This window comes from Otolemur garnettii, unplaced genomic scaffold, assembly GCF_000181295.1.
Source record: "Otolemur garnettii isolate 467f Iridium unplaced genomic scaffold, OtoGar3 scaffold00076, whole genome shotgun sequence".
NCBI classification, from domain to species: Eukaryota; Metazoa; Chordata; class Mammalia; order Primates; family Galagidae; genus Otolemur; species Otolemur garnettii.
In genome coordinates, this window is record NW_003852471.1 from 9,306,382 (window position 1) to 9,329,773 (window position 23,392).

The window sequence follows — 23,392 nt, forward strand, 5'->3', positions numbered from 1 at the left end:
TTACATTTTTAAAGTATGAAAATGCAGAGTAGTTTCCCAAATGTGGAGGCTCAAGGAGGCAGCATCGGGACGAACCACATGACATTTCTGCCCAAGATGTGCCTTGCAACCTTCTCTGTGCAGCTGGGCTCCTTGAGCAGTTATCTGCTAATTCAAGTCACGTCATCTCTTTCTTTTCTCCTTATTTTGATTGAGAGTCATCAATTTTTATCCACTGAGATTTATAGGCAGTAATTTAAAAACTGGTAGCCCTCAGATTTGGGTATTGCAAGAGATAAGAACTACATGAGAGTGTGAAATGAAACCAGGATTTTGGAGAAAAAAGAACAGTGAATCACTGCAAAACGTTAAGGGGAAGGCTGCTGCCAGAGTATTCCAAGCAAATTGATAGCCCTGACAAAAAAGGCAAATTATATTGTTTTATGTACTGTGAATACTTTGAAAACAACAAAGCCATATATATGCATGATGTTTTCCTCAAATAAAAGCAGTTACCCTTCGAACCACACTGAAAATATGGTAGCTTTTTCCCCCCAGTAAAACTGTATATGGTCAAATTAAAACCACTGAAACTATAAGAATATCTAACTTGTACCATAATTGATGTATTAGAATAGACTTATGCTAGAATTATATGCGCTATTATTTCTCCAAGTAATGCATTAACTAAGACTGAATTGTTGGTGTATATTTAACTTCTCATTAAGTTAAATGTCCTCAATGAGCTTCCTAACACATGTTGGACACTGTCATATGCCATATGATGATATTAAAAGCAGGAAATGGCATTTCTGATTGCTTCATTTGCTATTAAAAAAGAAAACTTGTGCAGGACACTTTTGATACCAGTTATTTCCAGAGCTATCACACAGTCTTCCCAAGGTCTGTACAGAGCTGTCGGACTGTTCTTCAGGGAGAAAGTGACCAAAGCTATTTTACCTTTCAGCTTGGGTGCTGGAATCCTGTTACGGGTCTGAACGGGTCACTGACGGACAAGAAACTGGAGAATAACATGCGTGGAGTGGTTCTACGTGTGGTGACTGTTCTGGTAAGTCTTATCTGAACCTTGTGATTGGAGCTCCTAGAGGTGACTTTAGCAAATATTTCTCAAGGTTTTAGTAACTGATGACTCATCTCAAAAGAGCTTTTAACAAATTCCAAATGTGCTTTCTAAGATAGCTTTAATGATCATCTTTTCCAGCCTTCAGTTTATGTGGATCAGGATGGGAGTTTTGCAGTCTTTTCTTTTCAATGCAGTGCTTGTGTTAGCAACTTTCTTAGACACTTAAGACCCAATTTCCCATTTTCTACACAAGATAAAGTAAAAGTATCTCTCAGGCATTTTCTCACTGAAAGTATAGTAAGCATAAATGAAGATAACTATGTCAAACGACTGTAGATAGAATAAAATGTGTACATTCAGTCGTAGCAAAATATTAGCAGATGAAAACAACTCTTTTCCAGTAAGGATCTGCTTCAAAGGAAAGATCATCCAGTTGTTTAAGATTTTTATTGAGTGTCAGCTATTCCCAGCTCCATGCTGACTAATGAGGACATTGACAAATAAATTAGACAGATATGACTCTGTTTTTATGGAATTTATCATCTAGTAATTCTGTGAATCTTAAATGAGATTACAGTCGTCCCCAGTTGTCTGCAAGGGATACAGTCCAAGACCCCCACTTGATACCTAGTGTTAAAACCTATATATATTATGTTTTTCCCTACACAATTACATTGTATAGGGCAGAGGATATACATGTGGATACCCTGAACAAAAAGACATCTCACCTCCTGGGCATGATGGTGCAAGAACACGTCATTTCATCAAACTACTCGGAATGATGTGCCTTTAAAACATATGAATTGTTTATTTTTAGAATTTTCCATGAACTCTTTTCAGATTGTGTAGGTATAGAAAATAGAGAAAGAAAGGCCACAGATAACAGAGCACTCCTTTCTTTGTGTGAAACATTTGTTGCTCTTCCATTTACTTATTAGAAAATCAGTAAGTAGTGACTATTACTATAATTCTCCATATCATATTATCTCCCCTTTACTTCCTAAGAAATCTATACAGTCAATTACACACAGATTAATAAAATTGATTTTGCTTACCTAAGTTTTGAATCCTCCTTCCTGTCACTATTAATGATACTTTATTGACTTGAAAGAAATAATATTTACCTTAATCTAAATAATTTAGCAATATACTGTTTGGGATTCCAGGGACAAATAAGTGATATATTCAGACGGTTCTTTGGAGATTTAAAGTGATTATTAATAAAGATTCAAATAGGGTTAAAGGAATAATCAAGCATTGTTGAAGTCCAGGGCCAAGTTGCACAGGAAGCCTTGACTTTCATTGAGGCTGATGGAGAATGGGGAAGGAACTTAGTAGCAGACCTGGCAATAGCTAGAACCATGGGAAAGAGAGAGCTGTGTCTTTGTAGCAAAGAACTTTAGTACAGGAAGGGGAAGGGAATCATTGTCAAAAACACAATCAGGCAATGAGAAAATGGGAAGAGGGGATGCCCTGATTTCACTCCTGTCTCTTCATTTCTTTTCGATCCACAATTGCAAATTCAGCTTGAAGTCAGAGGACAAGGAAGGCCAAGTTTAAAGACCATAAGGTTTAGCCTTCTAGGACACAGAGCAGGGCTGTGAGGGTTACAGTGAATCCAGAATGGAGCAGAGAAAAACTAACATAAACACCTACCATTTGATAGGACCTGTCATTAAAAGGTCATAAGTATTAACTTATTTAATCCTTATAAAATCCTATAAGAGATGTACTAATTACATTAGAAATATGAAAATAGGGCATATAAGAGTCAACAAAATTTCCATCTCTGTATAGCTAATAAGAGCCAGAAAAATTTCTCTTTCGGAGATTGTGGTTCCAGAGGCTGTGTCCTTAGTTACGCTCATATTCTGCCTTCTGAATCAAAATGAACTTAAGTTAGTTTAAAGGAAATACGTCTAACTATTGAGATGTGAGTGTTGCATATGTTATTGGATTGGTAACTTATGGACATTTTTTCAAATGATATCACATAGAGATAACTTTATATTCAACCTTCACCAAAGCCACGGAAATATGTCTTAGAAATGGAGGAAAGAATAAATGAGAATAAAAGACAAACCCTATAGTTTGGTGTCTCTGCTAATCTCTTAGTTTCTATATTTTACCCCATTTTACAAAGTGGATCAAGTATGTGCTACCAGAAAAGAGTTATGGAGATTTTGTTTTCCCTCTTGATGTCCTAAGTTGTATGAGTGTACATAACCCAAAATGACCAGTTATGTCATTCAAATTTTTTATGATAATTCCCAAAAAAAGCTATTGGAAACATCACTGAGTAATAAACATACTCATAATACTTATTAAAATAAGATGGAAAGAATTTGACAACAAATGAAAAGAAAAGCATGAGAATCTATGCTGCAGGAGGGACCAGGTATCTAAGAAACATAAGCTGGCATTTAGAAGGAAATCACTAATTAGTAATTCTTGTTTTCCTGATTTAATTTGACTTAAAAGATGTTGCAACCCCTAAGGCCCTGGTCTTGATTGCAACAGGAAAGAACCGGCATGAGGCGGATTAGAAGTATAAGCTTGCTGGAGCCCAGGCTAACCTTGATTGCAGGGTAGCCCTGAGCAACTGCTGCAGTAGCCTTTTATTGAGACAGTACATCGCAGGTGAGGGGGGTATTAGACAATGGCCGCGTGCCTAAGGATCGCCATGGGCTGGGGCTCTTTCTTTGCAATGAACAACTAAGGTTGAATTGCCCAAGGGTCCGCCCACCAGCTGCGAATCTTCTTGCTCAGAGGTGGTCTGGCTCTCAGCATCCTCTACAAAAAGACACTTGGCATTCTCTAATAAACACGTGCTCACTCACAAATTCACTAGAGAAATATTTACTGAGCATCTTCTAGATCAGGCATCCTCAAACTATGGCCCGCAGGCCACATACAGCCCGAGGAGGACATTTATCCAGCCTGCCTGATGTTTTTGCAGCTGCTCCCTGTCCTGCTTAGCAGCCAACTCTTCCCAGGGCCTGCAGTCTGGCCCTCCAACAGTCTGAAGGACAGTGAACTAGCCCCCTGTTTAAAAAGTTTGAGGACCCCTGTTGGGGTACATACTAAGCAGACAAAGATCCTAACTTCAGGGAGTTTCATTCTAGCAGGACAGAGCCTAAACCTCTCAAAATAATATCCTTAATAAATGCAGTTATTCCACTCTACATATACAATACAGCATTGCCTAACATTACCATGAAAATAATAATTAATAAAAAAATGCAATGACTTTGTAAACACATATGATTGAAGTCTGTGGTAAAGCTGTTACAGTAATTTTTCTGTATTTGATAAACTAAAAAATATATTTTTATATTTTCATGTCTTTGAAATTAGGATGTATCTTTCAATTGCTTTGTGCAATTATAACCGTCAGTGGTTTCATCTTTTTAATGTGTGAAACAATTATGCATCTTACAATAGGAAACATTTGAGATTAAATAAATATGATATTTTTACAAATTAAGTCAGTGGATTTTCCTGGAAAGTTAAATTCAAAAACACTGGGCAAGAAGCCATCGTAAAGAGAACAACTATTTTAAGGAATACCTCAGAAAGAAAATAAATAACAGCAGGAATTATGCCAATGAAAAAAATAGAATAGTAATAGCAATGAAAACTTACTCTAAACTAAAACTGTGCTACACTCACAGAAGGATCAAAGTAGGAAATGCACAGAGATAGCTTGTCTTAACCCAGTACCACCAAAGCAAGGTCCCAGCTACCTGTTGAGAGAAGGGAAGGTTTTCCTAGGCAACTCACCTTGGGAAGGGTTATTTGCCTGGCTGAAGCAGAGAGATACCTACTGAGATATCATTTTAAAAGTAATTTCTTTCTCCTAAAATTCCCCATTATTAATCTCACCTCTTGAAACTAGTTTTAACAGGTCTTATTCCCCTGTGAAAATTCATATGTGTTGTCTGAGGTCTAAAACTATTAGTCTTGACTCAGCAACTATTTATTGAGCATGTAATGTAAGCTAAGCATTGTGTTGACTTCCAGAGAGGCAAAGATAAATAAGATATCGCTCCTGCTTTCAAAGAGTTCCATGTGAACCATTTTATCCAAAGTAGTAAGTTATCAGAAAATAAGAACTATGTGTTCAGGACTCAGAATTAAATAGATTTTGGAGAAGCTAAGAAAGAATGATAAAATTCAGAGAGAGAAAGAGAAACAGGAGGGAGAGAGAATAAGAAAGAGAAGAAGGAGGGTGAGGAGGAGAAGATTGGAGGAAGAAATTTTTAATTCAAAACATTAAGAAATTAAGAATCATTCCTGATATGGAATAACAAGTCCACATTTGATAAGTTACAAGTGATAAAGAATCATTGATTTTTCTAAATCTTAGAGTCAGTTGCTATTTGCCTTCTTTGCTACACAATTTTTTTTTACAGTTTTTAGCTTGGGCTGGGTTTAAACCTACCACCTCCAGCATATTGGGCCAGTGCCCCACTCCTTTAAGCCACAGGCGCCACCCACTACACAATGTTTTTATGTTCACATGGACTAATAGTTCATAATTCATTTTCCCACAATCTGTGGGTAGCCTGAAATTATACAAAATCAGTATCATGGATAAAGGAGGGAAAGAATAAAATAAAGGGCAATGTGGGACTGTGATCCTCTAAGGAAATAACAGTTCCCATAGAAATGTTGAGAATTTAACCTACTTTTAATAAATACAGGTAAAAAGTAATTTTTTTTTCACTTTGAGGGACATTGGGACTAATTGCTAGAGTCTTAATCTGTACAAATAGAAGAAAGTATGAGGGTTAGATGTACTTGTTTATATATATTAGTGTAAAGTCAAGTGACATACTTAATTTCCTCTTAATTAATATACCTTTTAACCAAAGAAAAGACTAAATAACATGGGATTAATCTTTTATTGGAAACATTTCAACCTATTTTGTTACTTTTTCTCTACCTAGTCTTCTCTCTTCAGCTTATTCATATTAGAAGCATTTGGCATATACTTCCAAAAGCACTGGCAGGAAAAAGATATTAAAGTACTGTACCAGCTTTTCTTTTTAATAAATCCTTGAATTTATGGAAAGCCAAGAAGTTCTTCTGAACTTCAATTTTTCTATCTGTAAAAAAGGAATAATAAAAGCAACCACAAAGGGCTATAATGGGATTAAATGGGTGCAGCTCTATGAAAGCAGGTATAAAAATGCCCAGTACATCTAAATATGAGATACTATGAGGTATTATCTGTGCAGTAAAACTATGATGTGTAAATTAACTCAAGAAAAGGAAAAAGAAGCATGAGCAATCATGAAAGTATAAATAATCTTTGTCATCAAAGTTCAGATTTTTTTGTTGGGGTGGGGTTTCCTGAGAACCCTGCGGTGGAAATACAAATATTAACTGCAGAATAATGAGTTTTAGGCCCATTCACCGTTACCTCAATTTGAAAACCTGCTAATGAGGACCACTGCAACTCCCCTGCTAGTGAAGCTGGAGCTTCCTAGAGGAAATGCACATAAAAAACATCAAGCACCAAAAACAAGAGTAACCTGAATTGGATCCTGAAAAATTTCTAAAAGTTTTAGTGACAATTATATTGTCTTAAGCAAATTGTGGTTCCAGGCTAGCTTTAGATAGACTCCATATGTGAATATGTAGCTTAAAAAATGCCTTTAATAATAGTTCTGAAATGTCATTGTCCTTAAGATTTTTGCTAAGGGCATTCCCCAACTTTTCCTACCTAGAGACTGTCATTTTCAGCCCTCTACCCCAAAGTTCAAGTTTTTCTGAGGTCCCAGCATTTGAGCCTCTTAAACCTGGAGGCAGGGTTAGTGGGTAGGAAAGTAACCCCAACAAGAAGCTCCACTGGACAAGTCCTCATGGCAAGGCAGCAGGAAAGGAGCTGGTGGCAAGCCCAGGAAGCTCCCAGAGCAATGTCTGAGGAAGATTCCTTTGGAAGAGTTAGTAAATGATAAAGTTTGGTTCAGGGTTCCAGGATGAGGAAATTGCCAGGGGATGATATCTAAAATAAACCAAAAGTCACAATAAACTATAGTTAAGTGCCATGTATAATACTAACTGCATGTACACAAGATAGTGTTGTAGTTCAGAACACAGTTCCTAGAGCATTTCCACGCATGGGTGGCAGAGTTCCACAACTCTCTCCTCTGCAAAATAAGCAAAGCTTCCAAAAACTGAACAACAAACAAGCAAAATAACAACAAATTAAGTCTCTAGAACTATCACATATCTAAAAAATAACTCATGTGTAGTATGTATAAAAAAATAATTAAAACTCACTGTGAAAAAGAAAAATGGACTAATTGAAAATGGGCAAAGAAACTGTACCGTTCTATGGAGAAAGTACACGAGTGGTCGAGAAGCAAATGAAGAGATGCTCAACATCATTTCCATCATGGGCGTGTAAATCAACACCACAATGAGCTAGCACTACAGACCCACCAGGAAGGCTAGTGGGGCGTGTTGGCAAGGATGTGGAGACATCAGAGCACTCTTACATTGCTGGTGGAAATGCAAAATGATACACCTGCTTCAGAAAATAGTTCTCAAATAGTTAAACACAGAGTCACTAGATGATGCAGCAATTCCACTCTATGTATAATCCCAAGAGAAATGAGAACGTATGTCCATGCAAAACCTGTCCACAAATGGTCATCACTGCATCATAATAACAGCCACCCAAATGGTAACAATTCAAATGCCTATCAACTGATGAATGGATAAATAAAATGTGGTATACCCTAAATTTATTTGGCAATAAAACAAAATAACACGCTGATCATATGATACAACATGGATAAACTTGAAAACACGCTAAGTGAAAAGCTAATCACAGTGGATTACGTAGTGTAAGGTTAAGATTCCATTTATTTAAATGTTCATAAAGACACAGCTAAATGGACCTCTAGAGAGGGAATGAAGATTAGAGATAGTGCTGGGGGCGATGGGAGGATTGGGAGCTGGTATCTAACAGGAGTGGGATTTATTTTGGTGGAGGATATAATGTTCCAAAATTGGCTACAATGATGGTTGCACATACCTGTGAATAAACTAAAGTCATTGGCTGGTACACTTTTAATGGGTGAATTATATAGCATATGCATTACATCTGAATAAAGCTATTTTTAAAAAAAAAGAACTAAGCCTCTAGAACCAGGCTGGCTACATTTAAATCCCCAATTCTTCTCTCTGTGAATTTAGGCCAAGTATTTAAACTCTATGATTCCGTTTCTTCATCTGCAGAATCGAGATAATAATCCTTCCACCTCATAAAGATGTTATGAAAATTAAAGAAACCAGTACACGGAAAGAACAAAGGACTTGTAACAGAGCCTGGCACATTGAAATGCTACCTGTGTGTTGGTTCTTATGCAGAGTCTTAAGAAAGAACATAAAAGAAGCATCTAATTTATGGGTAGGGGAGTGGATAAAACTTAAAGATGACATTTAAATTAGTTTTGAAAGATGAGCAGGAATGATCAAGGCATAGATAGGAGGGAAGGGATACCCAGCATTGTAAAGAGTATATGCCAAGTATGTACATCTTAACACAATATTCTATCAAGAATTTGAAGTTTCCTTAAAGTAACTTGAAATATTATCTGAAGTCAATGAAATTGAAACACAGGAATTTCCAACAGCCTTTGTACAAAGTATTGTTTTTTAAGAGTTCTTTTAAAGGCAACTTAATAAAAATTTCTCCATGACTATGAAGGTAGCCGTGCATGATGTAAATAATATGCACCAACAAGCTAAAAATGCCATTGTTAGGACTCTGAGTGCAAAATTTAGGTAAAATGATGCCCCTTTTTATTATTGAAACAGTGTAATCAGTAGACACACCTCTGAATTATAGACATATTTTCTTCTGTCTCTTCTGCTGATTGTGCCCATCTTATGTGAAAAGGGAAAATGTGATTTTTATAAACAAATACTTGAAGAAAAATGGCCTATGCAAATGATGCGATTTATAGCAACAGCGGAATATGTGTTCACTTCAGTGCTGACTGAATAAAATCATCATGAGAATTGATGCGTGACAATGGTTGACAATTTCTTATTCTTTTGCATCACACCAATTTTTGAGACAATAGCTATCTCGCAGACCTGTGTGAGTATTGCTATTGTACATGCAGTAACGGTGCATGACCCTGTATTTTTTCCTCTTGGAAACTGGACCCTGATTTTTTAGACTAAAACAATGAGTAAATATTTCAGAAATGTGTTGTGTAATTTACTCCCCTTACAGTAGCCTTACTATAATACTTTTCTCTAGAATTTTAGAAACAGATTGACAGAGTTATTTGCAAATTCAAGACACAAAAATATTGATTTGATTTCCAAAATATTGTAGAATATTCCATGTGAACTGCAAATTCACACAGAATTGCAAATCTACATGAACTATATCATCTATTACTTTCAGAAATGCAATGTACTACTTACTAGATCTGAGAGAAAGCCTCAGGTTAAGGTGACCTTGAAGTTTTAAGTTATCTTTTGACAGTGTCATGGTTTCAACATAGTCAAAACAATCCAAAATCAATTCTACATAAAATTCCTCAGAAATGAACAGGAGTATAAATATAAAAACCTGGAGTCCTGCTTCTGAACCAGATCATACATTTTAGAGTTACAAAGGAATATATTAAAAAATAAATAAATGTTAAAATTGATACATAACATTACTAGTTCACTTACTAATAAATCTTATTCTTGGTATTTTCATATCTCTAATCTTTACTAAAGGCTTCAAAGTAGTTTTTTGCATTTGTTTTTTTATATGGCTAAGTCTTGTAACTATTTAATAATTTCTCCTAGTTACTTATGTGCCAGAAATAAGCATTGAATCCTTATATATCTAATTGATTTCCAGATTTGAAGAAGTAATAAAGACTGGAATAAGTTCCTGCCATAAATGATTACCAAACTCAGCAAAGTGGGCACAGCTATCACTTTTCTTATAACATACAAAAGCAAACTATATATCCAAACTTTGTGTACCCCCAAATACTATTTTAAAAAGAAAAAGACAAAAACACAGATTAAAAATGAGCAAAGTATGGAAAAACCTTTATACACTTTGGTCAATAGGTGGAAATGGACTTTGATACCGAACAGGTCGGAACCAACTAAGTGATTCCAACAGTAAGCCCAGCTATCTGGCTACTGGCCATTTCCATACTGGAGGGATGAAGATGGCAACCAACACAGAATTTATCAGACTCACTGACTAGGAAATAGAGATCAGAGTATGAGGAGCTGAGATGGTTGATAGTTTTGGATGCATGTGGTGGGAAAGAGGAAGCTATGGAAGAAATTTGCACATGAAGTCTCTTGAATCTTGGCTATGAGCACATAGAGAGACATTTCACAAGGTCAGACAAAGAAAGACAGACATCAGAACAATTTCAAAGCCTCACACATGAAGTCGAGACTTTTGAAAATGATTTCATGTGGGGGATTTTATTGTATCAAGACTTAAAAAGAACATATGAGAAGTATGTATTTATCATTGATTTGTATAGTAATTAATGGATATCTAGGTGAACAAACTCATATGGGCATAGATAGGAAAGCCTAGCTATTTCAGGGTTCTACATATTTCTATACCCTCACAAAAGATCCAGCTTTTTATTAGAAAGATGCACATTCATCTTCCACTTCTGAGATCCAAAAGCATGTTGATACTATGGCTGCCTTAGCTGACGTGAACAGCATTGGGTAAACAAACGAAAAACAAAGTCACAGACATTTTCTCTTGTTTATGTATTAGAAATCAGTAGGGGAAAATAACCTTAAAATTAAAATATAATAATTAAATTTCAGTTTACAAAAGAAAATAAATTTTGATAAAATCTTGTGTGATTTTCTAGTCCCCCTCATAAAACCAACAGGGTCTTACATGGGAGTCTCATTGTAATGAGATAGCTAGTCTCCCAGTGAACTTGGATTCTTTCAAAGGCACAGTAACAGATTTTCATCAACAGAAGATCATTTGTCAAATCACTGTCCATTGCACTAAATGGTACTCTAGGGTCATGTGAAGTGGGGAGAGATACCTCCAGAAAGCATACAGCCTGGGAATAGTTTGCTCATCAGTCAGCCTCCAGAAGGCAAACACGCTATTAAAATTAAGCTCCCTCTGGGAAGGTGGGAAGTTAGTCAAGGGGAAAACCACCATACCACACAGAAGTCGTAGGAATGGAAAAGTCCAAGGACAGGAAGGTAAAAGCATACTTTTTCAGAATACATCCCTTGGGTTTATTAATGACAAGTCAAAATGCCAAGAGGTTTTAGTTTTAAAGTGTTGTTTTCACAGAAGCTCCATGTAAACTGCCTAGTAATTATTTTAACCTAGAAAAAGGGAGTCCATCCATTCTTGAAACCGAATTCGTGATTCTTGCCTGTGTAGAATCTTTGAGGAAGGAATTTTAGGTTCTCTAGATGATGGAAGTTAGCCTGAGTAAATGAACTGTACATTTGGGGGGGGGGGGTTGAGTTGAAGTGTTTTTTTTTCCTCTTTTATTTAACCATTCTTAGTGGTTTAATTTTCGAATTGAGAAAATGAAATGTTCAGACTAAAATTTTGCCCATTGATTCTTAAGTAATGTGCTCTGCAATTCAATTAAAAATAACAAGCTGCTATGTTGTTCTGAGCCAAATGTAATCTCGAAGACGATGGTCAATAAGGCACTCAAGAAAATGAGGTATTGAGGACAGAATGGTCTCAAGTTTATTGGAGAATAAAGAAACAACCGATTAGCATTTGAAAGCAAGGTCTTTTACTTTTTCAAAAGTCAAGGAGAATTTTTTTAAAAAGATCATTCATCAAAAACACAAAACACAGAGTTTGAAAATAATCCTATCTTTGTTTTAGGAGTCTTTTCATAATTTTAAGAATGACTTTGGTTATCAGCCTTCAAAGGTAAAATGCATTTTGATCCATGTAATGGTACATGTGGGGACTCTTCTAGAGTGTACACTGAAGAATACAAGAATAAATAGCAACAATGCTCACATTTTTATCACTCCTAAGTGACATTTCCTCTATAAGGAAAGATCTACTAGGTGGGATAAGTGTTAGGGCTGGTTTTAGGCTACACACTCCAATTTATTATGAAGTGAAAATATGGCAATCAAAAAAATCGTAAATCTTTATATTCTCCAGTAAATTCTGGGAACCTCACTTTAATTTCCCAATGTATGTCCACGTAATTAATTCAGCCATATCCACAGTCCTCCCAGTAAGAGCTGGCACAGAGGTCATTTTTATGTGACTTATTAACTTTAATAACACATGTAGCACTATTCTTTTATATGCTTATCATTTTGTGAGACACAGAATATTGGCTTTGTAGCTTCAGGTTCAGATGTCTCCACATATTTTTGGAAATTCTTACAGATTTTTTTCTTGCTTTTAAGTATCTGTACCTTTTTGCCTTCTTCTCTTATGTTTCTGCCCTCTAAGCAGGAGATCTCTTCTTTTATGTTTCCTACTGGGTTTCATAATAAAATCAAAAGAGAAAGGTGCATCCTTAAGAAAACAGTCAACTCCCTGGAAATAGTAAACCTGTCATCTTATTCTTGAAACCTTAGATCGGCCAAGTCAGTTGCTGAAATGGTGAGTGTAGTCTCTACAAACTGTATAGAGTTAGCAAAACTTATGTACTTTATTCTCTCCAGGTCTCCTTTTTAGGGAAGAGACTATCTTTGTTCAGGAAAATGACTTGACACTCTTGGAAGGAAAACTTTTCCTCTACTCAGTTAGTTTCCAATACTTATGGGCATGTGCCTCAACTAATAATACACAAATTAATGGGGGGAAAGACAAGGTTTACTTACACAGGTATATGGAAGATGCTTAGTGATGAGTAGCTTTTGAATACTCAGAGGTGAAGGTCTATGTAGCAACCGAATAACAACAGAAAATCAGGTGAGAGGCTTGTTGGGTAGTTGGTTCGGGCTTCTTTTTTTTTTTTTTTTTTTGAAATCTACTTGAAATTTTATCTTTGTTTATTTATTTATTTATTTTTTTATTAAATCATAGCTGTGTACATTAATGCAATCATGGGGTACAGTGTGGTGTTTTCATATACACTTTGAAATACTCTCATCAAACTGGTTAACTTAGCCTTCATGTCATTTTCTTAGTTATTGTGTTAAGACATTCATACTCTGCTTTTAGAAAGATTCACTTGTACCCTTGTAAGATAAACCATAGAGGTGACCCCACCAATCACCCTCCCTCCACCCACCCTGGTTAGGACTTCACTAGGTAGTCTGTCTCTCCTAGAATTGAGTCAGTGGCAACTATACAAAGGGGGTATCAGATAAAGGAACTACAGATAAGATTCCAGATGTTTTCACATTAAAATAATCTTTACACCAAAACAGCAATCACGTCAGTATATTACCTAGAGGTAAGAAGCCCTGTGTTTCTAGTTAACGTTTCCATTTCCTCTACCTTTTCTAGTTTGTGTGCATCGTGATTTTCATAGTATTTACAGATATATTTTGTATTTCTCTTATCTTGGTTGTAATATCTCCCTTTTCATTTCTGCTTATTTGTATCCTTTTCTTCATCTAGTTATTCTAACTAGAGGACCATTAATTTTTTTTTTTTTATCTCTTCAAAGAGCCAACTTTTTGTTTTGTCTATCCTTTGTATTTTTTTGTTTGTTCATTTGTTTCCATTTTATTTAGTTCTTCTGAGCTTTGTTATATCTTTTCTTCTGTGAGGTTTTGGGTTGGTTGGTTCTTCTCTCCCTAGTTCCGAGGGGTATAATATTAGGTTATTAATTTGTGATAGTTCTGTCTTTTTGATGTAAGCATTTAAGGCTATGAATCCTGCTCTCAACACTGCTTAAACTTTATCTCATAGATTTGGATGCTTGTGTCATAATTGTTGTTCAGTTCTATAAATCATTTGATTTTTATCTTGATTTTCTCATTGACCAAAAAATCCTTCAGCAGCAGGTTAATTTCCATAACTTTCAATAAATATGAGAGTTCTTTTGGAGTTGATTTCTAGGTTTATCCCACTGTGATCCAAGAGGATAAATGGGATGATTTCAGTTTTTCTGGATTTCCTGAGACTTGTGTCATGGGCTGTCACCCAACCTATCTTGGAAAATGTCTCATGGACTAATGAGAAATGTGTATTTTGTAGTTTGGGGGCAGAATGTTCTAAAAATGTCTGTGAGGCCCATTTGTTCTAGAGTCTTACATCCATTGTGTCTTTGTTAATTTTCTGTCTTGAGTATTTGTCCTGTTCTGGTAGTAGAGAATTGAAGTCCCCAGTGATTATGAAGTTGCTATTTTTTTTCTTGCCTTAACTCTACTAGTATTTCATTTATGAGTCTGGGAGGTCCTGTGTTCAATGCATATATATTCCATCCTTTTAATTTTGAATCTATGAGTACCCTTATGAGCTAGATGAGTTTCTTGGAAGCACCATATGCTCGAGGTATGTTTTTTCACTCAGTAAGCCCCTCTTTGTCTTTTAAAAGGAGCATTAACGCTGTTTACATTCACTGTTAGCATTAATATGTAAGATACTAGGTATCATGTTGAATGATAGCCAGTTGCTTTGTCTTTCCCCTTATGTTACTGTTTTGTAAAAATTGTGAAGTTTAACTTTTGAGGGTTTTTACATTGGTGGGCGTTGATTGTTCTTTCCCATATAGAGAGCATGTTTAAGGGTTTCCTATAGGGCAAGTTTCCTGGTGACAAATTCCCTTAGTGTTTGCTCATCTGGGAAAAATTTTATTTCTCCTTTGTTTAGGAAATTTAGTTTTTCAGGAAATAAAATTTTGACTGACAGTTATTCTGTTTAAGAAGATGAAAAATGGGACCCCATTTTTCTGGCTTGAGAGCTGTCTATGGAGAAGTCTTCTGTGATGAGTTACAAACATCCAGCTGATGTACAACTCAAACTTATGCCTGGAGGCTACCATAGTAAGTCCCTGAGTTACAAACATCTGATGTTTGACTTGAACTTATAAATGGGACTATTACAGTAGTGGATAAATGTACGCGTTCCAATTTACAGACAAGTTCGAATTAAGAACAAACCTAAAGAACATATTCCAGTCATAACCCAGGACTGCCTGTAGTCTGATGGGATTTCCTTTGTAAGTAGTTTGTTGCTTTCAACTCACAGCTTGTAGGATTTTTCTCTTGCAGTTTGACTTTGATCTGACTGCTAGCTATGTGCTTTGGTGATGTCCTGTTTGCAATGATTCTTCCAACTGTTTGAGGATCATCCTTTCTCTGGATAACTAAACCTCTTCGTATCAGAGAAGTTTTCTTCTATTACTCTGACAGTTTTCCATGGTTATTGCTTTTCCTTCTCCTTCAGGAATACCTGTGATTCTTATATGAGTGAGCTTTGCTTAATCCCATATTTCTCACTGTGATTGTTGAGTGTTTGTTCTTTTTTCTGCCTTTTTTTATCAGTTGGGTTACTTCAAAATCTTTGTCTTCAAGCTCCACAATTCTTGCTTTTGATTGGTCTAGTCTATTGTCAAAACTTTCAGACTCTTTCATTTCTTTAGCTTATGGTATCTCTTTTCCAATGCTATCTAATTCTTTAATCTTTCATTTATGTCCTGATTTTTTTTTTGTTTCTTTGAGATAGTTTTCTATCATCTATCTTCTCAATTCCGTTTATCTTGCCTGCCATTCATAATTTGAATGTCAATACTCTAAGTTCAGCAACTTTCTTTGGTTGTAACTAACTTTTGGAGTGCTATTGGGATCCTTTTGGGGTATCAAGGTAGCCTGTTTTCTCATGTTGCTGGAGTTTTTATGCTGGTGCCTTTTTGTTTTGGGCACGTATACCCAGCCACACAGGTCAGCTCTGTTTGTGGGTTCTACTTTGCTCCATGCTGTATTTACTTCTCTCAATGCATATGGTTTACTTTTCCTCCTCTTCTGGGACCTCTCTTGCTTGGTAAAGTGAGGTTGAAACCCTGGATGATGTGCTTGGATCCTACTCCATATGTTTGACTATGCCGGGGCTGCTGCTCTGATTTCTATTCCTTGTTACCCTGCAGCTGTCATTGAGCAATTGTGGCAGGCCTAGCTTCTGGTGCCAGGTGCATACAAGAGGTGGAGCTGGCTGATAGAACAGGGTGTGCACACAAGATGTAGGAGGTCCACTGGGTATGGACCTGGGCAGCTCTGGGAAGCTGAGGTGCCAGTTGTCTGGGCAGGGAAGACTCCATGTAGAGTACAGCTCAGGTCATAGGAGATATGCAGCATATAGTGGCCTTGTGGGCCCATGGGTCATGGGTGGTGTAGCACCAGGGGCACTGAGGGCCAGCAGGTCACAGTTCAAGCATGGAGCAAAGTAGAATCCATGAACAGAGCAGACCTGTGTGGCTGGGGCTATACATGGAATGGAGCAGGTCTCAAGAGCATGGCACTCATGTGCATGAGCTGGGAAGGGGGAAGGATAGAGAACACAGGTATGGCAGGGTACACAGAGGGTATAGCACCCAGAACAAACACCTGTGAGGGATAGTGGAGGTCCATAGCATACAGACCACCAGACCCAAAGGCTGTGCTGACTTTCATCCTGTACAGACAGTTCAGACAGTGGTGGCAGCAGCAGCAATTTAGCCATCCTGGCAGTGGGCAGTGGGGGCTGAGGGCTAAAGACACTTACCCCACCTGGGTCCTGTGGTAAGTGGAGTGGAACAGGATTGCTCTGGCCACAGCAGCTGGTACTGGACCCATCATCTCCTGCTTTGTTCAGGGCCCTTTGCAACAGCAAAGGACAGGCTATAGTCACAGATCTGACCCCCAGCAAAAGTACATACGAGCTACTAGCATTGAAATGGTACAGTGACACCAGCTGCAGAGCCCAAGGCTTGCGAGTCAATGCTCCTTTCTCTCCAGAGCAATGCACCTGTGCAGAGTCCAGTCCGGTCTCTTTTTCAGTCCAGAGGCCTATGACAGTGGAGGAGCCTCCTGCTACTCCAGTTATAATATCCTCAGGGGAAGCATAGAGCCTGAAATTTTCTCCTCTATCCCTCTCTCCTATGCGGGCACCTTTCCTTATACCTCTGGTCCTGCTGAGCATCTCCTCCCACTTCTAACTTCTTCACTTCATCACCACCTGTCTTGGTATTCCAAGTGCTCTCTCTCTGACAATAGAGCCTACGGTTGGCATCTTATCACTGCTTTTGATCCTCCCTGTGACAGCAGAGTTGTGCAGTTTGCCTCTAGGCCACAATCTTGACCTCTTTACCAGGATTCAAATTTCAGTCTTTCTTACTAGCTTTGTAACATCATTTTTCTATTTTACCCTCAAGTCTCAGTTCTCTTCTTTGTACAATGCAAATCACAATAACTATACCAAAAATTTAAATGAGATAATGAATATAAAGTAATCAGGATGATGGATGATGACAGGCATGAAGCAGGATTTTTGTTGTTGTTGTCTATTTAAACTTCTTCCTTTAGCCTGAAAATATAATCAAGTTAAAAACCATTTTTTGACCCGGAATCTCTTTTATCCTTCTCTGAATTCTTTTCTTTTGCAAGAGCCTCAGACTCTTCAGTTCTGTCTTCAGCGTGTCATTTATTTTTATCCTTAAACTACTGAAATTTGGCTTCTACTTTCACTGCTCCAAAGAAACTACTTTTTAAAATGTGTCCATGATCTTCTACATGACAAATGAAATGGATGATTTCAGGTCTTATCTCTATGGGCCTCTCACCTCCATCAGAATCCACTGACAATTTACTTCTGGAGACTCTGCCCTCTTAGCTTTTTCCAACAGCCTTCCCCTGAGTCTCTCTGACCTCTCCTTTTTCAACCTCCTCCATTGCAGCCTCTTCCCAAAGTTTCATTCCTGGCTCTTCCTAGGAGAGACTAGAATAATTAATTCCTATAATTCCTAGAATTATAGTCCCACACACATAGGACTGTTGGGCTTGAAAGTGCCTAGCACACTTTACTCCTGACTGATTTTACTTTCTTTTTTGATAATTATAAACAGTCTTTACTTCCAACACTGGCCTCTCCTTCCTGCTTTAGACTCATTAGTCTACAAGTGATATTGAAAAAAATATTCTACAATCAATGACAAAAATTTAGAAAACGTGGGAAGCAAAAGTTAATAATAAAAAAATCCATAATTTTTCCATCAAAAAGTTACGTGCTAATATTTTAGTGTCTGTCACTAAATAGCTAAACTAAAGTTTTCTTATCCATAAAATTGGAGGTATTTATAGTCCCACACTCATAGGACTGTTGGACTTAAAAGTGCCTAGCACACATTCAATTCTATAGGAAGGTTTCCTATTATTATTATTATTTATTATTATCATTTTCAAATTTCAAACATATACACCCTGTGGAGAGTTTGTACATTTTCTGTTAGCAAGATACCAATGAAAGTTTTTAATGTAAATGATATTTTTAGTACAATAGACATAATCGCTAGTTTTTCCAGCTATGTAATATTTTTATAGTTGCCTCAAATATACATTAATTTATCCAGTATTATAAGTAATTTCCAGCATTTTAATCACAACATCATGTTTTTATTTCTCCTTCATTAAACTACATAGAAATGTAAGTGAAAGTAATGATTTTAAAGAGATTTCTTGAATCTCCCTATAAGACAAACAGAGGAAAGCTAATCCCAAACTTTAAAAATATTATATTGGTTTATTTTTTCAATGCTACTAATCTGATGAGTCATAAGTGAAATGATTTTTGTTATTTTAATTTGTATTTCCCAAAGGTGTGTTAAGAGAATAAAAACAGATAATTCTCCTTCAGTGTTTGCTATCAAACTTTGTCCTTTTAAATTTAAGTTTTAAAGATGATGACCTTCATGACTATTATATCTTCTAAAAAGTATTATTTTTCTTTTAAATGATTTTTAAAATTACTCAGAGATAAAAAGAAATATCAATTTTCATGCTTTCTCTTAAATTTGAATGTATATTAATTTTGTGTTTAGTGCTACAGGTTTTTACAAAATACTGTCTTTGATTCTATATTGAACATTTTCCCTGAAGACTTTATAATCTATTGATTGAAAGCGTTAGTTCCTCTAAAAGAATTATCATGACAAATACTCCAAATAAAAAACATTCAAGGAGAGTTCCAGACATCGATACTTTTCCAAAGACTGATGCCTCCCCTGAGGATCCCTGGAAAGTCTTACACATCACTTCTCTCTAATACTTATAACCACACGTCCAATATATCGATAAATCCCATCAGTTCTACCTTCAGAAAAATACCTCTAATCTCATCACATCTCATCAAATCCATTTTGTTGCTAAGTCACAATCAAGGCGCTCCTGATTTATTATGAAAGACTCCTAACTGGTCTCCCAGCTTCATCCCTTGCCCCTTCCCATCTTTTGTCAATAGTTAACTGTGGATGATCTGGTACACTGTGAAAACAAATCCGGTCATGTCCCCTCTCTACTCAGAATGTACCTGGCTTCACCTTTTCGTGGGCTCCCAGCTAAGTCAAAGTAAGAACCAAAATCATCATCATGGCCTGCCTACCCAGTGGAAGCTGCAGCCTACCCAGATCCTTTGCTTCTCAGATATTTCTTACTACCTGGCTCCAGCTCCCTCAGTTCCAACCACATTGTTGTCTCCTCTGTCTCTAAAACCTGTCAAAGACACTCACCTAATATATTTGTCCTTAGCACTTTTTTCTAGAATGCTTTGTCTACAGAGGCTCTTTATCACTGAAGGTACAATCCTTTCTCGTATCCTCCTTGTTTTCATTATTTGTTTAATTTTCATTATCACCATCTGACGTGGTTTTTCTTATTTGTATATTGTCTGTCACTCCCAATAGGATGAAGGTCTAAAAGGACAGAGACGTTTATTGTTTTCTTCACTGCTTTTTGGTACCAGGAACTGGTTTCATGGAAAAATCTTTCCACAGACCAAGGGGTGGAAGGATAGGACAGGAGGCGGCTCTCAGGCCGTGATCCTGTGAGTCTGGGTTCCTAAGAAGCCATGGATTGGTTCCAGTCCACAGCAGGGTTAGGGGGACACTGGGGACCACAAATTTACAACAACTGGATTGTTTCTTCCACTTTAACTCTTCCTTAGGTTCATTTTTCTATCTCAGTGTCCTGGTATCTCTTTAATAACAATTTCCATGCTTTAGCCTTTTGAACTTACAAAAATTTCCTAATACTCACGTATGTTTTATAAAAAATAATGAGGTTTTTCCGAGGAGAATGGTGGTCATTAGTTCTGCATATATCAAAGTAGAATGTGTCATTCCCAAGCAAAATAGGAGCTCACCCCCTGCATAAAGACAGCATTTGTTTGCTCCAGCCAGGTGCAAGTTTTATAAATAAATAAATAAATAAGCAGGCCATTAAGAAATATTCTTGTTCTCTTTGTGCTGTGCATGTTAGCAAAATTGTAGAAAATTTCCAGTGACTCATTCCTCGCTTTGGCTATCCGAGCACTCTGTAAAGTCATGCATATTAAAAGCTCTAACCAGGTCTCAATAAAGTCTTGGCAGTAGAGCTTGCAGCTTGTACCCATCAAAAAATGTCACATGCTATCTCCAAACTCTGTCAGGAGCAACAATATTACATAGTTGCAAGTTTTATAGTTAATTCCCACATATGAATAACCAAATTTAAATGAACTAAATTGTAAATCAACTAAACAATTAGCATGAGATTTTTTTAAGTGACTGAATACAAATTCAGAATTATGAAGTTATTATCTAATAACTCAACAAGTGATGTGAATAAATCCTTGCTAATATGAAAATTATCCACCACCAAGACACCCTTTTCGACGTGCAGGTCTATGGATCCTTATTCAAATGTACTTGGGTTTATAAACTACAGACATTCGTGAAAGGTTTGTTCCAGTTGCTGAGGCCTGTGCTTGGAGAATCTGTCATGCAAATGATTAGCAAATCGTAATCTGTAATTTGTTCTCATTTAATAGACAGGTTTTCACCATTTTAGACCCACGTCCTATTAATACTCTTTGAAAGTAATTGCTGGAAAATGAATTTTAATAGCAGGATTTTATCAATTCCTTTCCCCTCTTTTCCCACAATAGATGACTCAAAGCCTACCTACTACTTACGCTTGAAAGCCTATCTACTTACTTTGAAAATGTGTGCTAAATAAGCATGGGCTGTGATCTCCTGTCATCTCGCTATTACAAAGGACCTCCATCCTCTCTTGCCACAATCCATTCTGTAATCTCCAAATTACTTTTTATTATACTATTACGACTTCTACAATGGCTCCAGTTCCCTGTTAACTAAAAGAAGATATTTTAATCTGGTTTCAATGTTTCTATTATCTGGGTCCAGTTAATGGATTTTTCTTAATTTTTGTCATCTATGGCAATGTATCACTCATCCAAAAACAGCATAAATCATTCATTAATAAATAATAAAGTAACCTCCAGGAAACCACTGACCAGAACAAAAAAACAGAATATTGTCACTACACAGAAGCCACCTCACCTGGTGCATCCTTGCAATCATGCTCTCCCCAGCCTCCCAGAGCTAACCCCCCAGAAATAAGCCCTTCCTTGATTCTCTTCACAGCGTCCCCACCTACACATGCATTCTTAAAAATGTAGTTAATTTTATCTGTTTGTAAATTTTACATAAATGGAATCAAACTGTGTTTTCTTTGGTTATAACTTGTTTCCCTCTAGCTATTCTCTTAAAAATGCATTCACTTTAGTGTATAGCTCTACTTCAATTTTAAGCGGTTTACAGTTCAGTTGAATCAATATACCCCAGTGTATTTATCTTTTCCTTATTGTTGAGTACTTGGATTTTTAGATAATTTCTGGATTTGGGCTATCACAAACAATGGTGCTACAAAGTATTCTCAAACATATATTTTCGTGCCAAGAATTGTCTTGAATTCATACCCAGAGTTTGGAATTACTAGGACATAGCAACGCATATCTTCAAACTAGATACTCAAAATATGTAGTACTCAAAAAAAGTATTCTCTATTTTGCCAGATCAGTCAAAATGTTTTCCAGAGTGATTATACCAATTGGCACATCCAGCAAGAGAAAACGATAGGTCCTATTTCTTTTCATGTTTTACAGTACTTGGGATTCTCTCTCTGCCTTTCTTGCTGTTCCTCCTTTATTTATTCTTGCTTTGGGATCTTTTATTCTTCCATTTCATTCATGTTAATTATGGGTATTAATTCTGGCCTGCACAATTCACTAATTTTTGCTCATCTTCTTCTAATCTGCTAATAAATTCAGTCACTATGTTCCTACTTTGGGTAATTGTCCTTTCTAAGTCTCAATTGTTTTTCAACTCTGTAATGATGTTTTATATAATTTGCTGTCCATCAAAAGAAAACTTGCCCTTATTTCTTCATGGTAAATATAATACTTGTAATATGCATCTAAAAATTCTAATATCTAAATTTTAAGATCTATCTATTTCTGTTGGTTTCTTTTCTTTCTTTCTTTCTTTCTTTTTTTTGTTTCACTTTGTCACCCTCAGTAGAGTACCGTGGCGTCACAGCTCACAGCACAGCAGCCTCCTTGGGCTTAGGCAATTCTCTTACCTCAGCCTCCCGAGCATCTGGGACTATATGCACCCGCCACAATGCCTGGCTATTTTTTTGTTGCACTTTGGCCGGGGCTGGGTTCAAACCTGCCACCCTTGGTATAATGGGCCGGCACCCTGCCCACCGAGCCACAGCCACCAACCTATTTCTGTTGGTTTCAAATATATGAAGAATTATTTCCTTTCACCTGCTATCTTTGATTTTTGTTTTAGACATTGTATACAAACAGTTATTTGAAAGAATAATAATAGGGCCTAAATTAAAGATATTTTCTTCCAAGGAGGATTGTGTGTTATTTTCTGTAAGGTATTTAGAGTTTCTGCCAGTCTAGTACCATCTTAAATTGTGTTACAATTGGAGACAAACTATATTTTAATCCATGGGTTGAAAACATGGATATTTAGAGAGATGCCGTGGAATTCAGAGAAACTCTGATGCCTCTCTCTACTGTAACTTTGAGATGAAAATCTGTGTTCCTAAATTTTCTCATCTGTTAAAAAAGTGCATAGCTATTAATATCTAAAATTATAATTTCCTTGTGGCTTTCTTGGCACTAGTTATGATGTGTGCTGCTTTTTGTTTTGCTGTACATTTTTTGAGTGCATCAAGTACCTTCCCCACTACTAGATTAGAATGATTTTGCTGTGAAAGTGGCGCCTGTGACTTGTTACCATATCTCTCACTATCCTGAGTGTATTACCTTGAGGGAGTAGCTGCTCAATCAATTTTAAA

The 23,392-nt window shown here is 36.6% G+C and overlaps 1 protein-coding gene across 1 annotated transcript in view; it reads left to right on the top strand.

Annotated features, from left to right (window-relative positions):
- Positions 1 to 23,392, top strand: part of GRID2 (glutamate ionotropic receptor delta type subunit 2) — a gene marked incomplete at its 3' end in the record, with an annotated part of 1,213,016 nt that overhangs the window by 986,499 nt on the left and 203,125 nt on the right. Inside the window, exon 9 of the mRNA XM_012807815.1 lies at positions 947 to 1,048. Within this exon, the coding sequence (XP_012663269.1) occupies positions 947 to 1,048 (102 nt within the window). The remainder of the gene's footprint in view (positions 1 to 946; positions 1,049 to 23,392) is intronic.